Genomic DNA, 26,927 nt, shown 5'->3' on the forward strand with positions numbered 1-26,927 from the left:
TGTGAGATTTTCCCGGTCAAGAAAACGAAACCCGTATATAAACGTTTTCTAGCTCTCCCCCTTTCAGGACGGTCGTGGGTTTAGGTCGCCTTTGTCTCGGGACCCAACGCTTCGGGGTTTAGGATTAACCCTCCGAATCCGGGAGCAGGTACCCGAACCCTTCGTCTTTTATAACCCCTCTCAGCGGTAAGGGACAGCGGTCATACAATTGTTTATAGAGTCAATTTTCGAAATAAATATTTGTTCATTTCTCAAGAAATATAAACTAAGAATTGAATTGTTTGTCTTTTGAGCAACGTTCAGAATTTTTAAACGAAATTCTACGACAAATATTAACTTATATTTCGAGTTATGTATAAACATCAACATGGAAATTGTTGCTGCGTTAAATGCTTTGATAATGGCCTTTGAACTTCGTTTAAAATTTGACAATGCTCAGATAAAAATGAGGAATTATATTCTATGTCTGTAATTTACGTGCAAGCAACAATTATTCATTTGCTAAATACATATAAGCAATACATAAGTTGACCGCGAACCAATGCCGCAGGTATGGTCGTAAACCCGGAAAGGAGGGAGCACAACTACTCTCAGAGTCCAAGATAATGCGGAGTCCCACCGTGGAGGGGTCGAAAAAGGTTCAGTGAGACCCTTCTTAACGAATGCCCTCCAAAAATGCTCCGTACCACGAGAAAGAAGAGTCTCTTGGGGCTCGGTACAGCAGTCAAGCTAAGACGAAAACTCCGTGGTCTCGAAAGGGTTAAGGCCAGGGGCGCAGCTAGGAATTAAGGCTGGGGGGGGTTTAGGCGCAACTAATACCAGGGTGTGTGGGGGTATGGACTACCCACCAGGATAAGCAGTTAGTACGAGATTAATATTTTGCGAAATTTTAAGATAAACGGATCAAAATGGTGTGTTTTACGACTTTCTGAGGGATATTTTATTAATTCTTACACTATTATATTAGTAATATCAATCCAATTAAGTAAAATGGATTAAACTTAAAAATTTCTCTGAGCTCTGGGAGGGGTTTTAACCCCCAAAACCCCCCCTCGCTGCGCCACTGCTTAAGGCCATAGAGGTTCCATCCTTGTACTATTATATCTTATCTTACAACTCATAACAGAATAATGTTTATAAAATTTGTCTGGATTACCATTAAGTTAATGTTATTGAGTGATTTTTATCATTAGGTATTGGTCTGTTCAGTTCTTTGGTTCTCAGTTCCACCAGTTCTCGAGGTTGGAACCAGGGTGGAAACTGGTGCGAAAGCAATGAATGGTACTGAAAAAAAGGTGGGAAAACCTGTTTGAACCCTGTTCACTTGTTGAAAGTACAGGGCTTGCAAAAAAATCATGAAACAACATACAGTAGGCTCTCGTTTATGTAAATAATTGGTCTGACATAAAGGCTTATCCAATATACGGTAAAAGAAACATTATTCATACAAACTACGTTGCTACAAACCCCTGGTTTTTCAGTCCTGTGAACTTCGTAAGAACAAAGTCTACTGTAGTTATTAAAGCTGCGACAGGAACCGGTACCAAAAAGAACTACTACCCATGTTAGTAAAGCCTATTTGATCACTCATTGAAATTACAGGGATTGCAAAACAAATGGTGAAGTGACGTGCAGTTTAAGAATCTAATTGCAGAAATGTAAATTAGATACTGCAGAAGTATCCAATTGTTCTCCATGTGATCGTGATGATTCCCTTATTTTGTTTTTATCAATATGGAAAGGATTCGTCCTCAAAATGAAATTAATATTCTCCTAGATGTGCATGCTATTTAATTAGAAAAAAACTTTGAAATTACAAATTGAGATATTTTAGGGCTAAATTAAGAATCAAAAACAATAAAAGTTTAACCAACCCATCCCTAGTTATCATCCTCTCTTTAATCTGAATTTGCTCAGTATTGAGTGTCTCCTTTCGGCTAACATTATATTTTTATCATTAATGCTTACAGAAACTTCAGAGCCAGTCATCTCCTAGTGGTGAAGAGGAGAAGGATGAGGAAAATATAATTTTTGCTTTAAATAAGTATTGTTCCATACTTTGGAGCATCAGCTGTCACTTTTCAATGGATGAATATGTTGATTACGATGAGCTATTTCAACTTAGCCTTGGAAAAATTAAAGACTGTAGAGTTCCTGATAAGGTGAGCATCTTGTTAAATTGCATCCTATACCATGTAGAAAAATGACCCTTTGAACTATGGATATTTTAGTGGGGAATAAAAAAGTCATTTTTATGAAAATTCCCATTTACGCTCTATTTTCATTGTACTTATTGAATGGTGATGAGAAAAAGTGAGATTTTCATCGTGTTTTTAGAAATAGCTAAGTTGGCGCTACTCACTTCATTTCTGCTACCACTACTATCGCTTGGCTTTATCTCAGAATCCACCTTTCTACATTGTTTCATAAAATCCATAAATACCTCTTCTTTGCAATAATATAAAGTCTGGACAAATTTTCGACATTAAGCCTGGAAGTCAGGGCAATTAAAAATGGAAAATTGGTATGAATCCTGTAATGGTATGATTCTTATTATTGTTCATTCTGAGAAAACCTTCAATGTTAACTGGATCCAGAAAGAGAACATTTTACATAGGAAGCTAATAATCCAGCCATCGACCAACCAATTCAATTACGTCATAGTTCTTTGAATTTTTATGACACATTTTATGTTTTTGTTACATTTTTTAAATTTATACATGATTAAGTTCAAATTATGATTGCTTTATTATTTTTACTAGGTGATGGAATACTGCTATAAAATTCTGCATGCCATCATTTTGAGAGAAGCGAAGGAAGTGGAAAATGAGGAATTTTTCAAATCCTTGGTGGAGCAATTCTGTAATGTTGGTAAAAAAATTCTCGAAAAATTCAAAATCTCTACAAAATTTTCGGTGAGTATGATAAACCTTAGAAAGTTGTGGCCCTTATTAAACTACCCAGCTAGCACATTATAAGTCATTGAGATAAGGTGAAAGGAAGAAATAAGGAAGTCGCTTCTCAAGTAAGCTTGTTATGGGTTTCTTACGGCCAGGGCGACAAACATCCAGAGTAATGGCAAAATGGATGCCAAACTTTCAGCACTTCCGTAGATGCTGTTATTATCCCATCGTTACAGAGTGTTAATTAGGGCCTTTATGCATTAAAACAATGTTTTTATTATTGGCGCTTCTATATTATGAGGAGAAATAACATCATACCGCCATAATTTGAAAATCATTCACATTTATGAACTGATAGCTTAACGAAGGTCGTAAGAAAAACACAATTTCACAAGAATACCAACGTAGAATAATATAAAAATGCCGGAAGGAACATCTAATATACGTATTGCAGTCGTCGGGTTATCAAACCATAATTTAAAATTCATAAATGTTAAAATGTATGGACCTTGAATAAATTCAGTTTTTCATGCATATGCCAAACAAGTTTTTTTTTACATAATTGGATATTTAATTAGTAACTACGCCTCCTGTTCTCAACAACTGCCGTGGTGCAGTGGTCAGCGAGTAGTGCTTTGGTTCCGAGGGTCGCACGTTCGGATCCATGCTGACGTTATTTTTTTTCTTTCCGCCGCATGGATAGAGTACTTGTACTATGCTTTATATCTTCACTAGCCGGTTGCTTGCAGTTATTAATTTTTTTCTATTTACGGGAAAATCTGTTATCAGTTGTTCAGCCCTTCTAAAAACTCGCTAAATTTCCCCAATAGCCTTTAAATTCATGTCAAGATGAGCCGCGTAGCATGTGTAGTACGCTGTTCAGCCGCCTTTGGCGCTCCAACAGAAGTGACTTACATTGCCTGAGGATATTTGACGGCATTCCTTACCTAAACGCCCCTAACGTCTTACCCTTGCCTTATATAAGTCCCTTAGCTTACGATAAGCTGCTTATCAATTTTTTCCGTAAGAAAACCATAAGAAACGGTTAACTCACTTACTTTGTGCTATCTGGGTAATGACAAATTTGTCATTGTAGTCTTGAAGTGACTTACTAAGAGCTTACCCAGGAAAATATTTTTGTGAGATAATCTAAGAACTCAACAGAAAATCACTTCAAAAAAGTAAGGGATGTTTCAGCAAGAGTTAAGATTATTTTTTAGATAGCGGACATGTTAGTGTTGATTCTTTCCTGGCAAAAGGTGGCAATGAATGTTTCTCGGGCTTTCCAAGGGGTTATGATGCACTCCAAATCTGCAAGGTTTCAACGAAATATGTGCTTTTTCATCATTCTCAGGGTTGGTTGATGCACGGTGCTCAGGCGGCGGGCTATTATGCAGTCTGGGTCAGTTTAGCCCTGTTCCGATTGGAGGAGCCAGAATTGTTTTTTTCCTCAATTTTTATGATTGGATTCCAGGTGTTGCTAATGTTTAGCCCTTTGTCTCTATTGAAGTTGTTACTGGCTAATCGTACTTATTTGTATCGCCTCCTATCCAAGAATGCTTTGGAGTGGGAGAGTAGAGAGAGGATTGTCTCGTCCCATCTTATGGCATGAACAAGGTCAATGGAATGTTCAGTGACTGCCAACTTAGTTGTCCCAGCCAGAAGTGGCATCGATGTTCTTTAACTCTCATTCTCTCATTTCCGCTGTCCATCTTGTTTCTCAAATGCACACCTTTCCACATTCGTACGGTATCTGATCAACTCCTAGGGTCTTAGTCCGAAGGGATCTTCCGCGTGACCTAGGCTCCAATGGAGTTTCTTTGGTGGCATGTGGATGGTGTGCATATTGTGTCTTGCAAGTATTATTCCCAATTCTCCAGAGATGGAGGAGATATAAGGTAGAAATGCCTTGCCAATTGATAATAAAATATTGGTGTAGGCAACGAGCATACCACGCAAGTTCCCCCGAAGCAGATGTGTGCAGCACCCTATGTTATGCACCCTAATTGGATGGCTGGCTGGAGTAGGTTCTCTTGGTTTGAATGCCTGTGGGAGATTTCTCTGAGTCTACATGCATATGGTTGGGAGGGTCTGGGGAGATGGTTAAGGCCGTATTAATTAGAAGTGATTTTATGCGACTGCATTTTACTTCATTGTTATTGGTATCTATAGCTTATTTGTGCTGGTGTAATTTTTCTGTGTGATTGCTCTTGAAGGCAAATTTTTATTTCTGCTGCAAAAAATCAGTATTGTTGCTACATCCATATGTTAAATAATGTGTCAACTCATCATTTTTCAGACCTATATGTGCCTTGCAGAGCATATATGCATGTTACGGAGCTTGATGAATGACCATTCATCTTGGATGACCAATTGCTGGAGAGATACCACCATGTCACTTGTGAAGTTTTTCATCAGTACAATGACAAGAGAAGGTAAAATTTGTGCCATATCATGTATTCATTGAATAACCTTTTTACTACCTATTATAGGCCACTTATTGTAACTTCCCTTTTGTCGGTATTATAGCTTTCTTATTTGAATGTGCTACTGTCATTCTCTATCATGATGAGTCAATTTTTTGTGATAGTTGAAAATTACTACATGGCATTTTAATAATAATTAATTTTAATAATAATTAAGCGCTGTCATTGGTTCAAATTCATTCAATGTATGATATGTCGTAAAGCCACAAAGTTAACTTCCTTGTTTAAAATGAACCTTCTCTCAAAAAACCAGATTATAAAGCTCATGATGCCTGTTTTTCAAAATCCTGACATTTTCATAAGCTAAAGTAGGGATTGTATGAGGATCAGGGTGGTGATGGTGAAAAGACTCTAATAAAATATTCCTGGTGTGTAAAGGCCTGTTTACACGATACATTAACACGTACGAGTTAATGTACGTTTGCGTGAATGATTTTTGTGGACCGGAACGGAACATGTACGAATGCATGAACCAAATTAGAACAGGTTCTATTTTCCGTTCATGCATTCGCACAAGTTGGGTGGTTACATGGTGCATTTTGGCGTTCATTCTCACGTTCATACATTTAGACATTATCCCGTACGTGTTAATGTACCATGTAAACAGGCCTTAAGTCAGAAATGTAATACAGTACACTCCCGATTATCTGGGTTGATGATTGGGAAAGGCGGCTTGAATAATCGGAAAACATGGATAATCCAAACTTTAATTTCTTGTAATTTTCATGATTTACGTAAATCAAACAATCTTTTATTACTTACGCACATTGTCTATTATTTTAGATTGCTTTCCGGAATCGTCAAGAGTTTCCTCTTCCCGACCACGATCTTGTTTGCAGTGATACCATGATTCTACTCGTATTTCTACTGTTATATGTAATACCTGGTTTCTGAAAACCATGTACCCGTGGCTGCGTGGTCACGGATTCAGAAAAGTGGTTTGCACCAATTCTTCGAAACCATTGCGCGACGTCAGAAACTACACTGCTAGGCACCATACCAAGTGGTCGCATCTCACGCTAGTTTTCCAGGATGCAACTGCTGCGGGACGTGGATTTGTAACCATTGAGCCCGATCCCGCACCGCCATGTTTCGAAAAGAGGAGTATCTCTTAGCGAAAAAACTGTTGAAATTTCAACAGTTAATTGGGACCACTGTTGAATCCAACAGTAAATGCTGAATCCAACAGTAACTTCTGAATTCATCAATAAATTTTGTATTTATCAGTTACTGTCAGAGTTTACAGTTATGGTTAGTTTTAATAGTTACTGTTAGTTTTAATAGTTACTTTTAGTTTTAACAGTTACTGTTGGATTCAACAATGGTCCCAATTTACTGTTGAAATTTCAAGAGTTTTTCCGCTAAGGGATGGAACTCCCATAAAGGCAACGGGCGTGCAATTATGCCATCGCGCAGTAGCTGTTATAGGTAACCAGGACTTAATGCAAATTGTCTACACAGGCGAGTGCCTCGCTATGACTCATGCTATCTCTACTTCCACTTCCCCCACTGCTTTCACTTCACTATTTCCTGTCTCCAGTTTGGCCTCGACTGGTAATGGTGTAAAAATGCCCGAGTGTGACGAAATCTCCGGTTCCCTTGGGCCGTATTCAACCGCATGTGAAGTCACGGCAATAATTGTATATTTGCGATATAAAATATACAATTAAAGATCGTAGGCAACATTTCTCTGAATTTACATATGAATTAACCATTGAAAAATCTTCCAAAATTAATCTAGAGGTTTTTCCCTCTACGTATTGTTGTCTACAATGCTAGAGCAGACGTCCAAGTAAACTTGTAACATTCTGTATTAGCAAGTAGATAAAATAATTCTCCTTTAAAAAGGGGATTCTAATGGAAATAATTATCACGGTGTAGCATTGTTTTTAGAAAATGCAAATCAGTGACGGCGCTAGCAGGTGCGGGGCTGGGGGCGAACCTTCAGTGCGGGGCCCTTCACTTAAAATATTAAACTCTATACCCCATCTACAAACTCGAGCATTTTGAATCCCCACCACTCTCTGGCTAAGTATGTGTTCCCCTCCCAAATTCAGACTTCGTAATTACGCCGTTATGATACCATCACGCCTTTGAGTTCAAAATAGTATATTACAAATTAAATTTATAATTATATTTATTCATAAAATTATAACGTTAAATAAACATAAAAAGCGCGCTTTTTACTTTAAATTACTGCATTATTATTCCTTTTTCATAATATTATTTTTTGTCTAGCACGGACTTAACAATACAGTAATAGTTGAAATTGCGTTTTCAAACTATCGTATATTTTAATTTTTTTTCACGAACGCGGGGCCCCCCAAAGCGCGGTGCCCGGGGCAGTCGCCCCGCCCTAAGGCCGGCTCTGATGCAAATACATATCTTGGTGCTTTTGCATCCGATTTTATTTTTTTATAAAGATCGCAGTAAACTTCGAAGGAATGTGAACTCATGCATGGATGATCCACAACCCGGATAAACCACAGCCAGATAATCGGGAGTCTGCTGTAGATAAATAAAAGATGAAATGGATCATGAATGAAAAGAATGGTTGATGAAATTGGATAATAGTCAATGCAAGAATAAATGTAAAGCTTTCTTATAATCCAGTCCAGCAGCTCAAGCATACAAATTATGTTTTCCTATGGAGTGCCAAAAGATCAGACAGGCTCTGTGTTAGCCTACTACAGTGCAACCTCGATAAAACGACACCCCACGGTGCACCAATAAACACTCGTTATAGCGAATTGTCGCTCTACCGGAGGTGGAGCAAATAATAGCCAATATGTATACCTGTTGCGAACAGTTATACAGGAACAGAGTGGTGCGGTGACAGATAAATTTCTATCTGATAAACGTAAGCATAAATCCAGACGAAAGGTGATGTTTATTTGCATCACTAAATTTCCTTACTCAAACAACGACTAATTGTTTCGTGTTTTCTTGGTCATGGTGCCTGCCATCAAATGCTTTCTATTCATGCAACTCATGGACGTGCGGGTATGCTGACGACTGCTTTCTGCCGCCCGAGGAACAAAAGAAGATCAAGCATTCGCCAATGCTAATGCCACAATATTTTCACCAAAATTAACTACTTATTTATCAAACGACAGTTTACCACATAAATTTGAGGCTGAGCACTCCATTAACTTCATTTCTAACAGATTGCTAGCAATTACAGAGATTAAGGAGTCTTGATATAAGTTTTTCCGGCGGTGAAACCCTCGCTAAGGCGAGAGCCAACACCAAAAGGGCCTCGTAAAAACGAATTTTTTTACACGCTTATTATTGGGTCAATTGACGGTGCATTGGCTATCTCTCGTAATAGCGGGGGTCTCGCTATAGCCCGTACTCACTTTAACGAGGTTCCACTGTACCATGCTAACAGTTTTTTTTCTCAAGAATTGAAATGAATGTTGATACTCTTTGTTAATGCTTGTTGGTACTCAGAAGTCTAATTACTATGACACTTATCTCATTTTGGGGGTACCTGTGGCCATTAGAGATATGATATATTTTGCCTTGAATCCTTACGTGTGATATGAATTTGCCATTAATCTTAATTCAGGGAAATTTAAAAAATTTATAGTGTAAATCAAGGAAAATTTAGGGACATTGAAATGTTGGTATAAACGCTATTATGTCTCATAGTGGACCAGCATTCGCTCATACATCTTTCACGATCCTTGATTAACCAGGCATTCATCTTGCTGTTATCCTTGGTTTACTCTTGTGGAATTTTCACTGGATCCTTCCTTCTGGGACGGTGACACCATATTTTGGGTGTTTATCTTTGTATCAATATTCTGGAATTTTTGACTATCTGTGTTGACTGGCCAATCCCACCGTATACCATATATGCCTGAATATAGTCCCCCCTTTTTTACCAAAAATGCCCAAGGTAAAATCAAAGGGGGGGGACAATATTCATAAACATTTTTTTAACTTTTCCCGAAACTGAAGCCTCAAAATTGGGGGGGGGGGACTATATTAGGAGAAATACGGTACTGTATGGAAATAAATTGTTACATGTTTATATATAAATCCAAATTAGGTTTACTTAGTTAATGAGAGTAAATTTGATGGCCGAATCATAATTTTCTTTGGATTAAATAGGTGAATTTGAACATTTGAGCAAGAAGGAGGAAGAAGATACCATTTTAACATTCTTGATGCTGATCAAGAAAAGAGTTTTACCCCTGGAAGCTGTTGCTTATCCTCTAGCTTATTACAATGCGAAGGTGAGATGGAGTGATACTTTATGATGTGTATAAATGAGGTAAAATAGAATATGTCATTATGTCATGATTTACATTTTAACTTCCTTTCCTCATTTCTACTCCTTACCTCTCATGCAACCTCCTATTACTCATGTTTGTCTTTAGAAATTAATTTTGTGCAGAATATAATGAAGTAAAGATGGGTTAGTTACACTTTTTGAGCTTACTTATGTGTCGCTTCTGGCATCGGTTCCAGTTTTTAATAGAGTGTTTCATTTTATTCGCTTCATTTAAGAAAATATTGATGATAATTGTTATGGCATAATGAAAACTTCGTAAAATAATTCATCAATACATTTTAAAAGTGATTGGTTACATGTTGAGGTGGGTGCCACCACTCTATAGAAAAATACCCTTTGTTGTGGTGCCTCCACTGACTCTACTGAAAATACGATGTGTATCTCCCAGAATATAATTATAATAATGTTTATTTGCCCCATTGGTTTGTGTACATACACAAATCAAGTCAATTAAAAGTAGCATGACAGAAGTTAACAGGTTTAAGTATGAATTAAGTATGAGTTTATTATTCTGAATATAAAGTCAGTAACAGAATAAATACTCAATATTTAATCTTACTACTACGATTAAATGTGGAGTATTTATTGAAAAAAAATAGTTGGATAACATTATATATAATTGTTCCATAACATTATACACTTCTTAATCCTTGTGACTCAATTTTTTATCATTAATGGCTAATTCTTGATTTAGAGACCATTGGTGCAGATGCTGGAGTGCACTGCAGGCTGCAAAATGAACCCAGACATCAAATTTTTATTGTCTGCCCCTATATCCAGTTCCAAAACATCTTTTTAAAGTTATATTTTGTAAAAGTTAAGTTATATTATGCTTGAGAAAAGTTTTCAAAACTGGGTTTTCATCAAATTATTTCTGCACTTTTTTTTGTATCAGCTCAAATTCCTGTTCTAAACTACAATAATGGTCTTAATGAGAACCAAATAACCAAACTGATCCATTCATAACAGGGTTCCCACTCAACCGTGAAAACCTTAGAGCCGTGAATAAGCCGTGAATTTCGTCTACCGTGAAAAAACCTGGAAATAGCAGTGAACCCAGTGAGAAATGGGTGGTGGAATCCACGTGGAACCCACGTGGAAATTTGGTGGAAAAATTAAAACAGCAGTAGGTGCTGTCCTAAAACCATTAAAACCTCAACCACTCTATAGCTAAGCCTTCTATATATGTGTCTACGATTTTTCATGTGCTCTCATGGCTGCCTTTCCAAGAATTATATAAAAACAGAATGTGCGATACATTTTCACATAACTAGCGTGGTTTCAGGATGATAAATGACGCAATGTCACACCAGAGAGTTAAGGTCCACAATTAGAAATTCTGTTCACCATTTTATGCTAATCACCACAAATCCACTTGAAATCAACGTGGATTCCACGTGGGTCCAACCACTCAATATCCACCACCACCAAATATCCACCACTCAACGTGGATTCCACGTGGGTTCCACGTGGACTCCACCACCCATTTCTCACTGGGAATTTCATCATAAAACCTTAATTATCTCTCAAACTTATAGAAAAAGAACTTCAATGGACAAATCAAAAGAAAAAAAGATATTTAAATCATGTTTCAAGGCCGAGTCACATAGAGACACATTTATCTCCACAAGTATATTCGAAGTGCAATTATTGGTGCCTTGTGCCATGACGACACATTGATCTTGAGCCTGTGATTGGAAGACCAGCAAACAAAGTGTTCATTAACCCTGGCGAAAAATCAGACACATCTTTACTTCCCTACCTCACTGCTCCCTCCATTTTGCCACACACAACCTTAAGATTCACCTAAATTTTGATATCGATAGGTGACGTATTGAAAAGTAGCACTTTCATTGCTACGTTTGAATTCACGGCGCCTGTCGCGGTTGATAAATTTTTAGTTAACGTGCGGGCGGTGATTGTTACGTCGTCAATATTTCTGCCTAAAATGGCTTGTCAACAGACCGTGAATTTGATGATATTCAGACCGTGAAAATCTGGAAAAAAACGTGAATTTTATAATTTAGTTACGGTGGGAACCCTGCATAAGTATAATTGAAGAATTCTATTCGTCTCATGAATTTCTGTTTGAAACTTGAGGCATTGCATTTTATTTCTAGCCCATGAAAAAATATTCACATGCGTTGAAGGATACCATGTCGGTTGCTCAATCATGGGGTATGGAAGATTTTGTGCAATGCTTGCACGATGCCCTCTCCTACTGCTTCCACTTACTCTTGGATTGTGATGCTGCTGATGATGAAATGAAAGGAAAAATGTTCAAGGAGATTCAGGTGAATATTTCAAGTTTTTTTAGCATTAATTACTTATTTTGGAGGCTTGTTTACAATCAACAAAAATATTTCATCTAAAATAAATGGATCCTGAAAATTATTGGTCATTAAGGTAATGGTGTTATGGCAAACTTATTTTTACAGAAATGAATATTCTTCCAATCCATTGAACTTTGGGGCCACTCACCATCCACTATTAGTTAATTTAGATTGCAAAAAAAGGCAGTAAAGATAATCTCATTTTCTCACCTAAGGGATAACTGCTAACCTGTATTCTGCAAGCTTGGTATTATGACTCTCTACAGCCTGTTCATATATAAATGCCTTTGCAATGTCAAAGAAAGTCTGTGCTCCTTGGAAAAAAGGTCAAACTTTCATAGTCATTAAACAAGGAACAGTGATACCCTAGACGTTCCTTATTGCAGATAAAGCAAATATAGTAATTCATTAAATATATTAAAAATTCATCTTTTTAACAGATTGCCTCCAGAGTCTAAAGATGTGAGCGTGCCAGTTTAAAAAAGTGATACATAACTGGCTAATAAAAAAAAAACCTTTTACTCCATAAATGAGTTTTTTGACTGTGAAATTGAGTTGTCCTTTGTAGATTAATAATCCTATTGATTTGCCATATGTATTTTGTGTATTTGTTCATTTACTGGCATTATTTCAACAATGTGTAAAAAAAATTAAGACTCGCTCAATCTTGCATCCCTATGCATATGACGAAGACTATTGCAAATTCAAATTTGTTTAATGTCCAATAAAACTATTATTATTATTGCACCTACTTGCTACTTGTTATTTATGTGAAAAATAGCCTGAAAATTTTCAATACAAAGAGTGATATCCATTAAAGATGTCTGCAAACTTAAGTAACCATAATGGGCCCTAGAGAAATAGGCATCAAGTTATTCAATGTATTGCCTGCAGGTATCAAAACTGTAAATGACATTAATTTGTTTAAAGTGAAACTGAAAAGACTTACTTCTCAAGGTGTATTATGTAGTCCTTATTCGTTCTATTGTCACGAGATTCTTAGGCAAATAAAATTGTGATAATTTATTTGTTTCACTGCAACTAAAACTCTTCTACTCAATTTCATTACAGGAATTGGCTAAGCTTTTGAAGAAGGAATTTGGACCTTCACTCTCTGAAAACAGAATGGCTACGTTAAAGCTTCACAAATTGGGCCTTTACTTGGCAACGACTTCAAATTTTAAATTCGATGATCCTTTATACGCTGCTCCTTTTCTAATGATCCTAAAGGAATTTCAAGATCTCCTCCATCCTACAGATAAAATAGATGTGTAAGTATTGAGTATGAAGCCTCCGTAGAATATTTTCTAGTAATAATTATAATTCTTTATTAATAGGGTAGTTTCCTTCATCAAAGAAAACGAAAGGCATTGATTGCGATTCGTTAGCAACCATTAGTGTATTCTTAATATACAAATTATTTGGTTTTTGAAATACCGGTTTAGACGAATGGCAAGGGTCAATTTTATCCTCATTTGAAAAAGGCCAGAATGGCGCCCATGCGATGCCACTCCACGTGACGTCACAGGGACCTAGTTTCTATATGAGTAGATAGGAGTTTTACATCCTCTATGGTTACCAATGCATGCATGAGGTACAGAGATCAGGGAAACATGTCTTAATAATCACCTATTAAAACTGGCTAAGGTTGGAAAGTTTCCCTCGTTTGATAAGGTATTAATAATCCTTATTTAAGCCAAGCGCTACCAGCTAGCATGGTACTCTGCTACCTGCTAGCATCCTGCGTCATATCAGCACTCAGAGCCTCGCCCCAAGGTCACCTCACTTGCGGCAGCGGGAGCCGGAACGACGTCACACGGGAGTTTTCCCGGCATTCCTACTTACCTGTCGCGTTTTCGCGTGCTTGAAAATTTTCACTTTTCATTTAATAGCGAAAAATAGATATTGTCATTTAAAAATCTAAAAGCGTGAAATACGTACTCCAGGAGTAATAATCTTTCGATTTAGGCAATAAAAAAATAATAGGAAACCACCCTATTCCAGGGCATGTGGTCAACATGTATACAACAGGTCAAGTAGGTACACAAAACAAACATAGACAATAAAAGTAAAATTAGATATTCAGATGTAATGACATAAATTCGTCAATAGAATAGCAAGGACTGCTCACCAGATGCTGGTAGAGTTGATTCTTAAAGTTACATATAGAACATATTTTCCTTAATTCTTTAGGTAATGCATTGAAGAATCTCATACCAGCTTAAACAGGGTTTTTACTATGTATGGTAAGATTTTGGGAGACAACCCTGAAGTCTTTAGAAGCTCTAGTATTTTAATCATGTACATCACCATTAACTCCGATATCAAACATGCTTCTGTATTGAAGGACAAAAAAATAGATGAAAATATACATACATAGACAAGGTAATGTAAGAATACCCAGAGATTTAAAATGCTCCAGGCAGCTACTTCTGCCGGAAATACCTTGAATATTCCTAATGGCCATTTCTGGAGTCTAAAAAGCCTAATACTGTGTTGAGAGTGGCCCCAAACCCTAATGCCATACTTCAGCCTACTATGAATATAAGCATGGTAGGCAGAAAGGGCCGTGTTGGTGTCAGTGAGAGCTTTGATCCTTCAAAGGAGATAACATCCAGATGCCACTTTGGCACAAAGGATATCAATATGAATTTCCCAGGATAATGATAGTTATAAAGAATCACTGAATGAATGTAGCAGACGAGTAGCAAGGGGTCTTTGAGAGTTTTAACCCCCCTCAAATTTTTACCTTATATCGACTGCCCACCATACATTCTCTTAGAGTCAACCAACTTAGACACACTTATCCTCCTACTTTCTGTTGTTATTCATTAAAAGTTTTGAACCAATATTAAGAGTCTCATATCCTAAATGTTCTCAAAATCAAATAATATTAACTACTACCACAAGTGTAGTAAAGTTTACATTTTATAAAAATATCTGGTGGATATTGAAAATATAATTGCCTATGGAGACCAAGCCATAAGAATAATTACTGTTTCCATAAAAAAACAACAGTGACACCAAATTTCACCATTAAAATGAAATACATATATGGCTGATAATAAAATTTATACATAGTTTTCCAATGCGCGGGCATTGACAAAATATTACCAAAACTCTTCCTGTCCTTGTAATGGTTTCATATTTTCCTCCAATCTTAGGTGTCTCTGTTCTTCTTTATATAAGTCCACATATGATATTTGTCTTGATTATTATTGCCTCATTAATTTCTTACAACAGGGCTAATCAACTGATTCACCGATTGACTGTGATGGAGGTCACTTCAGATGCATGTAGTAAGGGAATATACAATCACTACATGCAATGCATCTCCAGAGGAGTATCTTTGTCAAAGGAGGGAAATAGCAGATCTCTTCGAAGCAGGGGGGAAAACTCAATGGATGAAACAAATGGAGAAATGTCTATTTAAAGCTGATAAGAATTACTGCTTTGAAAAACTAATGGAATAAATTTATGCATTTCCCAGTTCCAGTATAGAACGAATGCTTGAACTGACGAATTCAGGGATTGAAATGCTTAGTTCTTGGGAGTGGACATAGTTACAGGTTAGGAGTGAAATTGGCTCTTAATTTCTGCTAAGTCTTTTTACTTTCATAAAGCACGTTAGTGGTTGTATGCCATGAAGAATGTTCGGCATTTTATTTACTTTTACTGTTGAATTAATATCATTTGATGACAGTATATATTTATCGCTATCATTTTGATTATATTTATAAGGAAATAATGTTTTTTTATGTTATCAAACTCTCTTTGTGTTAATGGTGGTTTAATATTTTCTGCCAATTGTAAGGGTCTCAGTTGCAAATAAAATATGATGGAATAAAAAGTAATAATGCATATTAATTTTACTATTTATTCCAAATTATTCTCATACTGTCCATATTTACAGGTAGGTACTTATATATGTAATTACATATTTGGACATTACAGAAATCATTAATATACAGTACACTTCCGATTATGCGGGCTGATGATGGGGAGAGACAGCAAAAATAATTGGAAAACACGGATAACCCAAAATTTCAATGAAATTCTTGCAATGTTCATAATTTACCTAAAAAAACTATATATTATAATTTATGCAGTTATTCTGCTATTTTAGAGTGCTTCCCGGACTCAATGAGAGCTTTCTTCGCCAGTTCGCGATCTTTTTAGTGGTAACAACTCATGGTTGTACTCTTATTATTAATGCTTCATGTAAGGCCTGGTTTCAAAAACCACATATCGGTGGCTGTGTGATCATAGATACAGAAAATTGCACGAATGCTTCAAAACCACTGCTTGACATCGGAAATTACACTGTTAGACACCACTCCACGTAGTTGCATCTCGCACAAGTTGCCCGGTTGGCAAATGCTGTGGGAGTATATCCGTGATCATGGAGCGCGGTCGTGTACTGCGAGGCTTGGAAAACAGGTACACGGTGCTCCCGTGATATAGCTAGCACACGATGGCTTGCGTTTTACGAAGGGGATTATAATGGAAATAAAAGCCCAGTGTATCCTAGCATTAATGCAGTAATTCCGATGATTTTGCATCCGATTTTATTTCTTTTATGAAGATCGCGAAAAAAATTGAGCGAGAATGAAAATCGTGCACAGATAATCTGCAACCCGGATAAACCGCAGCCGAATAATCGAGAGTCTGCTGTATATTGGCAGTTATATACTGTACGTATATAACTGTGGTTTATGAAATATGCACCTTCCAAGAGATTGTTTCATTATCACTGTTTTAGAAAATGCAATTATTCAGTCAGCGCCAGGGATAGCCATTCAAATCTAGGAAATTTCATCTTTTTATTGAAAGTCAAGGAATATCAAAACTGAATGTGTCCCCAGCCTGAGTATGCAGTAAATAAAATAATATATACAGTGTATTAGATGGAATTCAAAGATTATCTTGTGAAAGATAAAATAGATTACCTATATTGGCATTTATTTTCTTCTTTGCTTTAACCATGCACTGACATGACAAACTCATTTGAAGGCTTGTGCAATATCAAAAATATTTTGAGGGGCAAGTGACGTGTAATCAACAAGGTAATCCAAATAAGTAATGTTCTCAAATTTAGATGCACAAAGTTGAAGTTTTAGCACTGATTTATTTATCACACGATGCTCTATTAATCAGTTGGCAATACATAGGTAAGATGAAATCAAAACTTATAGCACAACCAAGGAAGTGCATTAATCATTTATCTCCCTTGTCAAATCACAATGTCTTAGGATGTAACTCTTCCTGCACTTCAAAATGAAGAGTCCTCACTAGAGATTAGTTTAATAGAAAATAATGAATACGTTTTTTTCATTCAAGAAAAATTGGTTGCGCCATCGGAAATATTTATAAAAGAAAAATCACTTAAAAAAGAGAAAGTCTGCCTAGTCTTCAGTCTTAGGAGGACATCTGGATGCACCAGCTCGAGCAAGGGCATCGGCTTGATCATTTTCATAATTCCCAGAATGTCCTTTTACATGAATCTGGAAAAGTGACAAGTGATTTTTATTAGAGATTCATCCAGAAAAAACACGATTATTTCTCATTGAGAAGTATTCAAACTTGAAACTTTCAACAGATTCGGATCCAAATTACAAAAAGGAAACTGTGCACACAACTACAAAATCATATCAACTAAGGGACACAAAGGAAAGTTAGCACATTAGTCCAAAGGTTTTAGAACACTAAGAATTGAGATATGAAAATAACAAGAGCTTTGATTAGCTGTCCTGAAGGAGGGGGGAGAGCCCAAACAGATAACAAAAAGAGATTCAAAATTCTGACCTAACCTTATTTTACATTCATTCATTTCTTTTTTAAAGCATAAAGTGGTCTAAACAACAATAGCTTTATTTGTCCTGTAGATATGTTGGTAAATACATTAGACCCACAAAAAAGAGTTTGTAGAATACCTAGCACAACAACAATAGTTGATGGATTATTGGTTTCCGGGTTAATTCCGTGTCAACTTCGTGTTCCGTGTCGTGAAAGTGGAAATATTGCTTATACCTAATCAAGCAAACTTAAAAGTAAACGATCCTTAAGTAACAAGCGGCAAAAAAAAGTGTAAGACCTCCCACAGTGACCATCCTTTTTCGGGGGGTCTGGGGGGGCAGAGCCCCCCCAGCGAGCAAAGCGAGTATTAAACATAAACTTATGACTGTCTCCACAACAACTATAGCAGTTAAAATATTGGCTGTTACCTAAATTTATATTTCAATACATTAATATTATATATTTTAAACCTATAATATTATATTATCATTATTATTATTTTAGACCTGAAGACGAGAGCTGGAAAGTGCCCGAAACTGTTGTCCACCAAAAATGAGTTGATGCGGAATTAACCCGGAAAACAATTATCAATTTAATCACCGTGAAAGCCTCCGTAATAATTTTATACCATTAGTTGATGCTTCGATACAATAGAGCATCAATGATGCATCTAAACTAATGGGAATGCTAGAGAAATAATTTTAAAATTTTAATAATCCAGTCATAATAAATTCCTTGCCAATTTTTAATTACATATCCCTACTTATTATTCAAAGGTGGTCGAAACTAATGTTGACTCTAGATTATCTGGCTCCCAATCATCCGTTTAGTGTATTATCCAGGGTATTTTCTGCTCTGTACCCTTTAAAGTCAAAATTAGTCCATTATACATCATATATTCTCGGTTTACCGCGATTTTTGATTATCCAGGCCTTGCCTTACATCTATGCACTCATAAGTTGACTAAATATTAACACAAAATTTAACAATTACCCGTGATTACCATTGATTTTGTTTTAATGCATCTAAGAGATAGTCCATTAACATTCAAAAGCCTATTGGGAATATTATAGGTTCAGAATGAAATCCTGCAGTAATGGGGGACAATTCAATTGGACATTTAAATACAGCAGCTAAAGGTTAATATAAATCAATTAATCATTCACAAGAAAAAGTCCACTTCCCGATGGCATTAAAATTGGCAGAATAAAATGCAGGATTATTACAATACGTAGCAAACAAAGACTTTTCTTCGATCAAAAACTGAATTTTATACTCACAAACTGTACATCCAATAGGTTTCTTGCCTCGTTAAGAAGAAGAAGCTCTTCTTTATTTTTAACTGGCTGTCCATCACCTGTTTTCCAGCCATTGCGTTTCCATTTCTTAATCCATTGCGTTATACAAGAAATAAGGAAATTTGAGTCGGTATATACCTTCAGTTTTTTAACACCTAAAAAGAAAATGAGTCATCATAAGTCACAAGATGAACAGTGTAAAGAAAAAAGTGTAATTCAAATTACCAGTTCTTTCCCATGAAATCCGTCTGTCAATTACACCCAAAAATATATTTGGTTCAAATCAAAGAGATATCTCTTTCAACATTGGCCACATAATACCAAGTATCCTTAAGTAAAGGCTTCACATCAGCCTCTGATCGGAAGCCATTTGTGATGCCAACTTTTACTTTCTTAGCTTAAAATAGGAAGTTTCACCAACTGAGATAATTCATGATATATGTTAATGAGAACATCAACTATGTTTTAATCCACAAAGTTTTTATTTGGTGCTACCAGTATTGACGGCACTGCATCTAACTGCGTACCAGTGTGGTAACTAGGAATATGCTTTGGGAGGGGATGGAGGACCCCATGCCCACGCCAGGCAACGAGTGTTCCGGGAAATTTTTTGAAAAATTAAATCCTGGAAATACATTTTACATCATTTTGGCACTTGAAATTTAAATTTAAACCGATGCAGTTATTATACGTCAAAAATAGACAATACTATTGAATATTTTTTTTATTTGTCTAAGGCTTTGGGTGGTTGGGGATCTATCCCCTCACCTCCCCCATTGTTACGCCACTGCAGCTTACTTTTACATGAGTTAGCTGTAAACACGCAATGTATTTACAAAACATAATGGGTAGTTAGAAGTATCAAATAAAAACTATGTAGATTAAAGTTGTAGTTATCACTATCTCATAATGATCTTCCACTATGTTACACCTGAAAATATTGAATTCGATGCATGACACATTAAGTAAGTTAATAGTGCAGGCCTGCACATATCCTAATATTTATTTTATTTATTTAAGGAGTTGCTCACATACAGCATTTCTGCCAATTTAAAGTGACGCAGTAACAAACATAAAATTTTAACATAAAAAATTTGAACAGAGAGCAGTGGCATAAGATAGTAAAGAACAAAATAGAAGGCACGAGGAAAGGAAGGTGGAGAGGGAGGTTTATTTATTAGCCGAGGAATGGGACATGGCAAGTTTGATATATGAGTTTAAGGGCAGAAAAAACGGGTCAATATTGTCGGGTAATGAATTGAGCAAGGAGCAAAGGCGGTGTTGGAGTGAGCGCTTAACGAGGGATAGGCGTATGGAGTAAGGAATGTGTATGAGTGGGTCGGCAAGGCACTCCGAAATTAATGGATGAAAGCAAATCAGGACAATCAATGTGTGAATTTAGAATACATATTGTGAATAAGTTTTAAGTCTGTTTTGATCCTTTGTTGGGAGAGATCAGTCATTAATAGGGAAGACAAGAGTGATCTGGTAATATGAATGTGATACAGAGTGAACATGGAGAGAACATACATTGGACAGTGGTAACAAGACTTCAGGGCAGGCTCGCGGAGTTACACTCCCGGGGCAGGGTCTGTAAGCTCTCGCTTGTTACCCTCACCATGGAAGGGGAAGGACATGGAAGGAGAAAGGAAGGAGGCACCGCCCGATAGGAGCCTGATGACGCCTCCAAGGAGTGGAAGGGAAGAAGGAAGGGATGAGGAATCCTGCACCGTTACAGAGGCGGGCGGGTCCTACTACTAGCAAAACCATGACTTACTGTATTAACTAAAAAGAAAAAAATTCCATATGAGGAAGGAAATTTCTACAAATCTTCGTAGATACATACATATATGTATTGGACAGTAAGACCTTCATCAGTAGAAGTCAACATGCAATGAAGGCCGTTTTACACGGTACACGGAATTGCGCAATCTGACGTGCATGCGAAGGTGCAATCAAAATTGCGTCGTGTAAAGCGGTGAATTGCTAGAATACATGCATGGATGGGAGACTGCAAAATAGCCCCTGTTCTAATTTCGTTCAAGCATTTGCAAAATTCCGTGCCATTTTAGAAATTAATGCAGCTCTAACCTGCGCAATTCCGTGCCCTGTGTAAAACGGCCTTTAGAGTAAGTATTATACCAAAACTGGCAAAGCTGGGTATGAAGATGTTAACCCCGTAAATTATTAACTGCATTACTGGAATATTAATTTTTTTAATTTTTCCAAAATTTTCAATTTGAAATTTACATTGGCCATGTATGTATTCATAAAAAGACAAAATCTTATGAAAATTATGGATTTAAATACTATTATCTTACCTGCAGCATGTGCTGCTTCAATGGCTGCAGTTGCTGCTTCTATCTCTGCACAATTATTTGTGATTCTTCCTTTTACTGGTTCTGAAATATTCCTGAAATTTAATCACAGAAAAATTTTACATAACATCTGATGACAAGTTGAAGATTGCTGTAGTAAATATTTACAGAGGGAGTATAAGAAAACTAGGAATCAGAATTCAATAAACTTTATCGACTTGCTGCCAATGGATCACCTGCCATATTCTAAACAAAAAAAGCATCCCAACAATTACAGCTCTGATGTATTTCTAGAAGGGATTCTTCACGGAAGTTGGTGTTCTTGTGAATACAATGCCAGACTATCAGGTAGTGGGCCCACATTTGAGTCTCGTCGGAGGCATGTTTTTCTTAATCTCTTCGTCATATATCTTCTATGGAAAGCCAAGGGTTCTCCTCTCTTTCACTGACTTTTCCTCAACACATTTTTTGTGAGGAAAATTTTTTTCTTGAACCCTTACGGGATTCAACATTTTCTGTTTTTTTTTCTCACTGAGGCAGCCTTTGAATGATGAAGTCCACATCATAACAAGGTCTACTACTAATACCTAATGTCTGCTTTTGATTTTCCTATTCAGTTACAATATTATATCATCCTTTGAATTTCTACTATTTCAATGTAAAGGGAGATCTGAGGATGGAAATGTTTCTTCCTCTGGAGGTGAAGGAGCTCATTCAAGGGGACCAGGTTGATGTGGTGGTTAAAGTGTTGGCTTTCCACCCCATGAGCTCAGGTTCAAATCCTGGCAGTGGCAGGGTATTTTCAAAGATTGCCCAATCCGTGCTTGAATGTTATGTGGAGGATATTTCAGGTGCAACACTCTGTCCATTGGATTGTACGTAAAGCCGTGGTCCCCTTGGGGGCTTTCGCTAAGGCCAGGCTAATGCCTACACTGGGTTTCTCTCCACCCTTCCATCCATACCCTTCACTCATGTTGCAACTGACCTCAGCTGTCAGTCAGCTCCTCCTAATACCATACCAGGAGCTCATGTGTCCATTCACCAAGGGGTCACTATGTAAAAATGAAAAGAGTAAAATTAATTCGAACTTGAACCTCACCAGAACTTCACCACAACCACTGCATACATTAGACCTACTCGGCTACATGGCCGCGTGTTGATGAAATACAAACGGTGAGTCCAAATATAAATCTAAAATGAGGAAAAACCTTGCCACGGAGCCTGAAAGAAAACTTTGACGGCCTAACTTGTGTGTGGACGTGAGTTTCCACAGTGCATTCCATCCGCAAATCTTAATTCCACTTAACTCCTGCCTCGCTGGCTTGGTGGTGTCTGTGTCCATCCTTGTCTACTCTTGGTGCCGTGAAGGCAAAGGATGCAGGTTGCTTCGTGTGCCAACTCTCAGTTTTCACCAATCCAACCCCATCAGTTAGGTGTGACTCGTGGGTGTCTTATTATGTGTGTCTTATTTTTAAAACAATAGTACCCTTTGGATAAAAATCATGCTTTCAATTTGGTGCTAAGGATAACTTTGACGTTCATCTTAGCACACCACACCACAAGGAAAATGATGTTTCATAAAAGCCACCAATCACACCTAACCTGACACGGAAGAATTGTGAACCGGGAACACTGATGTAATATTTTTTCAGACTTAAGTCTGACAAAATACTATATCAATGTTTCCGTGGAAGTGATGAAATTCCCTTGAGCGATGGCAACATATAACCCAACAATGGTCCTTATATATAAGGACCATGAACCCAACAACTATGGACGGATACAGGGAAACCAAAAAACCAGTGACCTTAACTTCGAAACTTCATGTGAATCAATGGTACACTTCCAAAGCATAAGAACCAGGAAAATTCAAACACTAATGACATGAAATGAAAATGTGGATTCTAAAAGAGAAAGCCATTCACATGAAGTTTGTGAGAACAACCTTTAGTCAGCACCATTTCTTATTTAATATTCATCCCTCGCAGACTCAAGGGATAAAATTCTATACATTGATGAGACACGGTGAAGTCCAGTTAATTCCATTAGTTATGCACAGTTGAAAAACACCTTTTCACAGGCAATACAGGGAGAGCATATATGATCAACACTAAGGGTACAATCAAGGAACAAGGTTGAATGAATGAATCCAAGACCAGCATCAGATCAGTGAAGAGAAAAGGGGGGCTATCTAGGAGGAGGGTCTGGGAGGTAACCTCCCAGCAGCAAAGGGGGTCCGAAAAAAATTACATTTAATCTCGAGTAAATTGGATACCCATGGGGGACGGTTAGCCCCTCTCTGGATACACCACTGTCCAAGACATAAAAAGCATATAACGCGCATCGATAGCAGGCACAGTTCCCATTTAAATGAATGGTTCAACATATAGTAGTGGCCGCAAGTAAATTAAAAAACAGTACCTCACCTAAAGAGTAAGCATATAATACCGAGTTAAAGTCGCTGTAAACTCACAAATTATGTCCATCTCCAAACCATACGCCTATTCCAGCTTGAGATCCTCTTCGGCCATTCTTTGAGCAAGCCCCATCCGTGTACACTAGTACGTAGCCATCATTATCCACCATGAATTTGTCAGGGCTATTCCCAAAGATTTCCAATCTAGCCTGGGTGAAGAATAATTTTTAATTAATCTGATAAATTAACTCTCATAAATAAAGTACAACATATGGAATACACTAACTCTCTTTGCAGGATTGGCATCAGATTCTACAGCTGAAAGATTCGTCCGTGAAATCGAAGGTGGTGCAGGAGCATCTTTCACATCTATAAATGCTATTTTCATAGATGATTTTGCAGGCGGCAAGAGGCATGCTTCTTTTATCGAATTGAGTTCTATCAGAATATTTTCATGAGATTTCTTAATTTGGTGTTCTAATCTTTGCAACCGTTCTAAAAGACCAACTTTAAAGCTGGGACCACTAGCACTCGGTTCCAGTTCTGAAAGACTAACTTTAGAACAAGGACCACTGGTGCTGGGTTCCACATCGACTACTTTAGTCTTCGCTGGGCTAGAACCAGCAGATAACTTCATATTAGGGCAGTGTTCTTTCACGAAATCCCAGGCTTGTTTCTCGACACCAAATTTCTTGTATGCTGCATTGGGCCATCCCTTGGTTTCCCTCTGACACTCTTCCCTGCAATCGCGAGTGTGCCACAGATAAAAAAATTTAAACAAGAAGGAGATATTTTTCTCGTCTGAAGTTAATTCACGAATACCATGTGAAATAAACACCCGGATTCCTTCCACAAGCCACTGCATAATACTTGCCGCCAGACATCATTCCATAATTTTACACACTTGAGCCTGATAAATATATATTTACATATAACACATTATGACACAGAGATTAATACTCGCATTTATTCAATAACGAAATGCCAAACGGTGCCACACATGAATAACCTCTACATACATACGTGAAGACCGCTTTTTAAAAAAATTGAAACTTCTCAAGCGCTTAATAAAATAATTGACTGATGTTAATCAGTTGATCAGCAGCGTTCCTCGTTACAAACATGGAACAGGAACAGAAGGATGAAAGTGAAGAAAATAAACCGAATTTCGAAGGGGATCAATCATGTTATACTTATCAGGGAAGTACTTGCATATATACTGATCCAAATACCCACCTTCAGTACGAGTGGTGCGCTGAAAAGGAGACATGGAAAGAGCGAACCTCGGACGAAGGCACGGTACCAGAAGATTCGTCTTCTGCCCCTACCAAATTCTCTGACGAAGATACAGGATCAGATTATGTGTATGATGGTGAAACCTACGTTTACATTGATAAAAAGGAAGGCATTAAGTATAGCTGGAATTCTGCAAAGAATGAATGGGTCAAAGTGTCACAGGACGACGAGACAAGTCGCAAGACTGAAGATACTTCCTCCCTTGTGGCAGATTTGAAAAAGGGTGCTTACAATTTCACTGAAGACAAGCATTACTACACCGATCCTAGTGATGGTACTGTCTTTGAATGGGATAGTGAAAAAAAGGCATGGTTTCCGAAGGTATGTAACATCAAGAGTGAAACATTTTTTAACTAGTTTGCAAATATTTTATGGCTTGTCAGTATTATCATATAAGAAATTGATAACTTGCCGATATTCTTATTATTTTATTTTATTACTACCCGCTACTCAGTATGTCATCCGAGATATTTTATTTCACTAGATGATGTTGCCCACAGCTATTAAGGATGATTGCATTGATGTAACTTTTGGTTGGGTTATCCGAACCTTTATTTAATATGAATAAACTTTATTTATAATGAACGAGTATGATCAGTCCATATTTTTATAATTATTCCAACATTTATTTTCAGGTTGATGAAGATTTTATTGCGCACTATCAGATGAGTTACGGATTCAATCAAGCGACCGATAATTCAAAAACAGAAGAAAAGCCTAGTGATAAACCTCTTCCTGAAAGTGATAATTCACAGAGTCAGCTCAAAAGAAAAGAGCCACCTCCTCCCCCTGGTAATTTTTTTACTTCCATTATTATTTTTTATTAATCTTGCTCAAATATATGACCTAGTGATCAGTTTTACGAATGAAAGAAAAAAGAAAGATGTAGCATAAGTCCAAAAACTTCGAAATAATACTGAATTTGAGTGGCTTCTGACAGCTTATGATTGATGACATCACCTATGATTTTAAATGGGGGGACTTGTGCTTGATATTTTGTGGTAAAACCCAAAACATAACCAAGGACTCGCCTACTAATGAAATATTGAGTGTTTGGATTATTCTTTTTTGGAATCAATATTTGGCGATTATGCTATATCCCCTTCGAGCTTCCAAGTAGAGTAATTTTTCATTAATTGGGACACATTAGCACTAGTTAACTTTATCTCAACGTACTACTACATAGCTACTTCCCCATTTACCTGAACAGTCCGTAAGTATGCATTTATGAACTTTGAACTGCAATAAAGACTAATTCAGAATTCATAGGCAAAATTGTTCAATAAAGTATTAGTTTAACTATGTCTTTGAAAATATAGTGAGAGGTGAAAACATTTTTGGAAACATTGTGCAATGGTTAATAATTCTCAACATTTCTCTTAGCCTCCATCAGATTGATGCAACTTCTTGTACTATCTCCTATGGGAAAAATGGACAGGCATATGTGATGGGAATAATCATATGCATTCTCAATAGTAATTTGACAGGAATAATGAAACTAATCAATTTATAATAATTATATGCATCAAACAGACAGTGTACTGTTACAGATCAAACAAAAGAAAAAGATTTCTTATTTTCATCAACAGCATTTTTTAATACATTCACTCTGTGATTCAACCTGAAGGTTGGTTTGGAAAGATGAGGTTTCAGACTTTGCCTCTGGCTTTTGGAGTCGGCAAACAATTGGAGTTGGGTGGGCCTGTTCCTTTCCCTGGCCCATCTCCTACAGTCCGGCCGCCGAGAGTTGTCCATTGACAGCTAGAAGGGGTAGGGGG

General features: G+C 37.1%; 3 protein-coding genes across 7 annotated transcripts in view; 2 read left to right on the forward strand and 1 right to left on the reverse strand.

The window, feature by feature from the left end:
• The window catches only part of LOC124169339 (cohesin subunit SA-1-like), a 58,251-nt gene extending 41,942 nt beyond the window's left edge, over window positions 1-16,309 (forward strand). Inside the window, exons 11-17 of the mRNA XM_046547921.1 lie at window positions 1,971-2,162; window positions 2,763-2,915; window positions 5,203-5,338; window positions 9,509-9,633; window positions 11,813-11,986; window positions 13,097-13,296; window positions 15,269-16,309. Coding sequence (XP_046403877.1) covers window positions 1,971-2,162; window positions 2,763-2,915; window positions 5,203-5,338; window positions 9,509-9,633; window positions 11,813-11,986; window positions 13,097-13,296; window positions 15,269-15,458 — 1,170 coding nt within the window. The 3' untranslated portion in view covers window positions 15,459-16,309. The remainder of the gene's footprint in view (window positions 1-1,970; window positions 2,163-2,762; window positions 2,916-5,202; window positions 5,339-9,508; window positions 9,634-11,812; window positions 11,987-13,096; window positions 13,297-15,268) is intronic.
• An 824-nt stretch (window positions 16,310-17,133) lies between these two features.
• LOC124169343 (ribonuclease H1-like) lies at window positions 17,134-24,895 on the reverse strand. Of its 5 annotated transcripts, none has more exons than XM_046547927.1 (7): window positions 24,877-24,895; window positions 24,676-24,763; window positions 24,140-24,593; window positions 23,911-24,062; window positions 21,441-21,532; window positions 19,102-19,274; window positions 17,134-17,529 (listed from the first exon to the last, which is right to left on the reverse strand). In XM_046547927.1, exons 2-7 carry the CDS (start codon window positions 24,738-24,740, stop codon window positions 17,431-17,433), a joined length of 1,035 nt encoding a protein of 344 aa, XP_046403883.1. In that variant the 5' UTR covers window positions 24,741-24,763; window positions 24,877-24,895; the 3' UTR covers window positions 17,134-17,430. The 5 variants fall into 5 exon arrangements, with proteins under 5 accessions (XP_046403883.1, XP_046403884.1, XP_046403885.1 ...); XM_046547928.1 differs by having other exon boundaries at window positions 24,873-24,891; XM_046547929.1 differs by having other exon boundaries at window positions 24,728-24,763; window positions 24,877-24,890.
• A 32-nt stretch (window positions 24,896-24,927) lies between these two features.
• Window positions 24,928-26,927, forward strand: part of LOC124169342 (HIV Tat-specific factor 1 homolog) — a 109,479-nt gene continuing 107,479 nt past the window's right edge. The window contains exons 1-2 of the mRNA XM_046547924.1: window positions 24,928-25,470; window positions 25,785-25,941. Coding sequence (XP_046403880.1) covers window positions 24,976-25,470; window positions 25,785-25,941 — 652 coding nt within the window. The 5' untranslated portion in view covers window positions 24,928-24,975. The remainder of the gene's footprint in view (window positions 25,471-25,784; window positions 25,942-26,927) is intronic.

The sequence above is a fragment of the Ischnura elegans genome, chromosome 12 (genome assembly GCF_921293095.1).
Source record: "Ischnura elegans chromosome 12, ioIscEleg1.1, whole genome shotgun sequence".
Classification (NCBI taxonomy): Eukaryota; Metazoa; Arthropoda; class Insecta; order Odonata; family Coenagrionidae; genus Ischnura; species Ischnura elegans.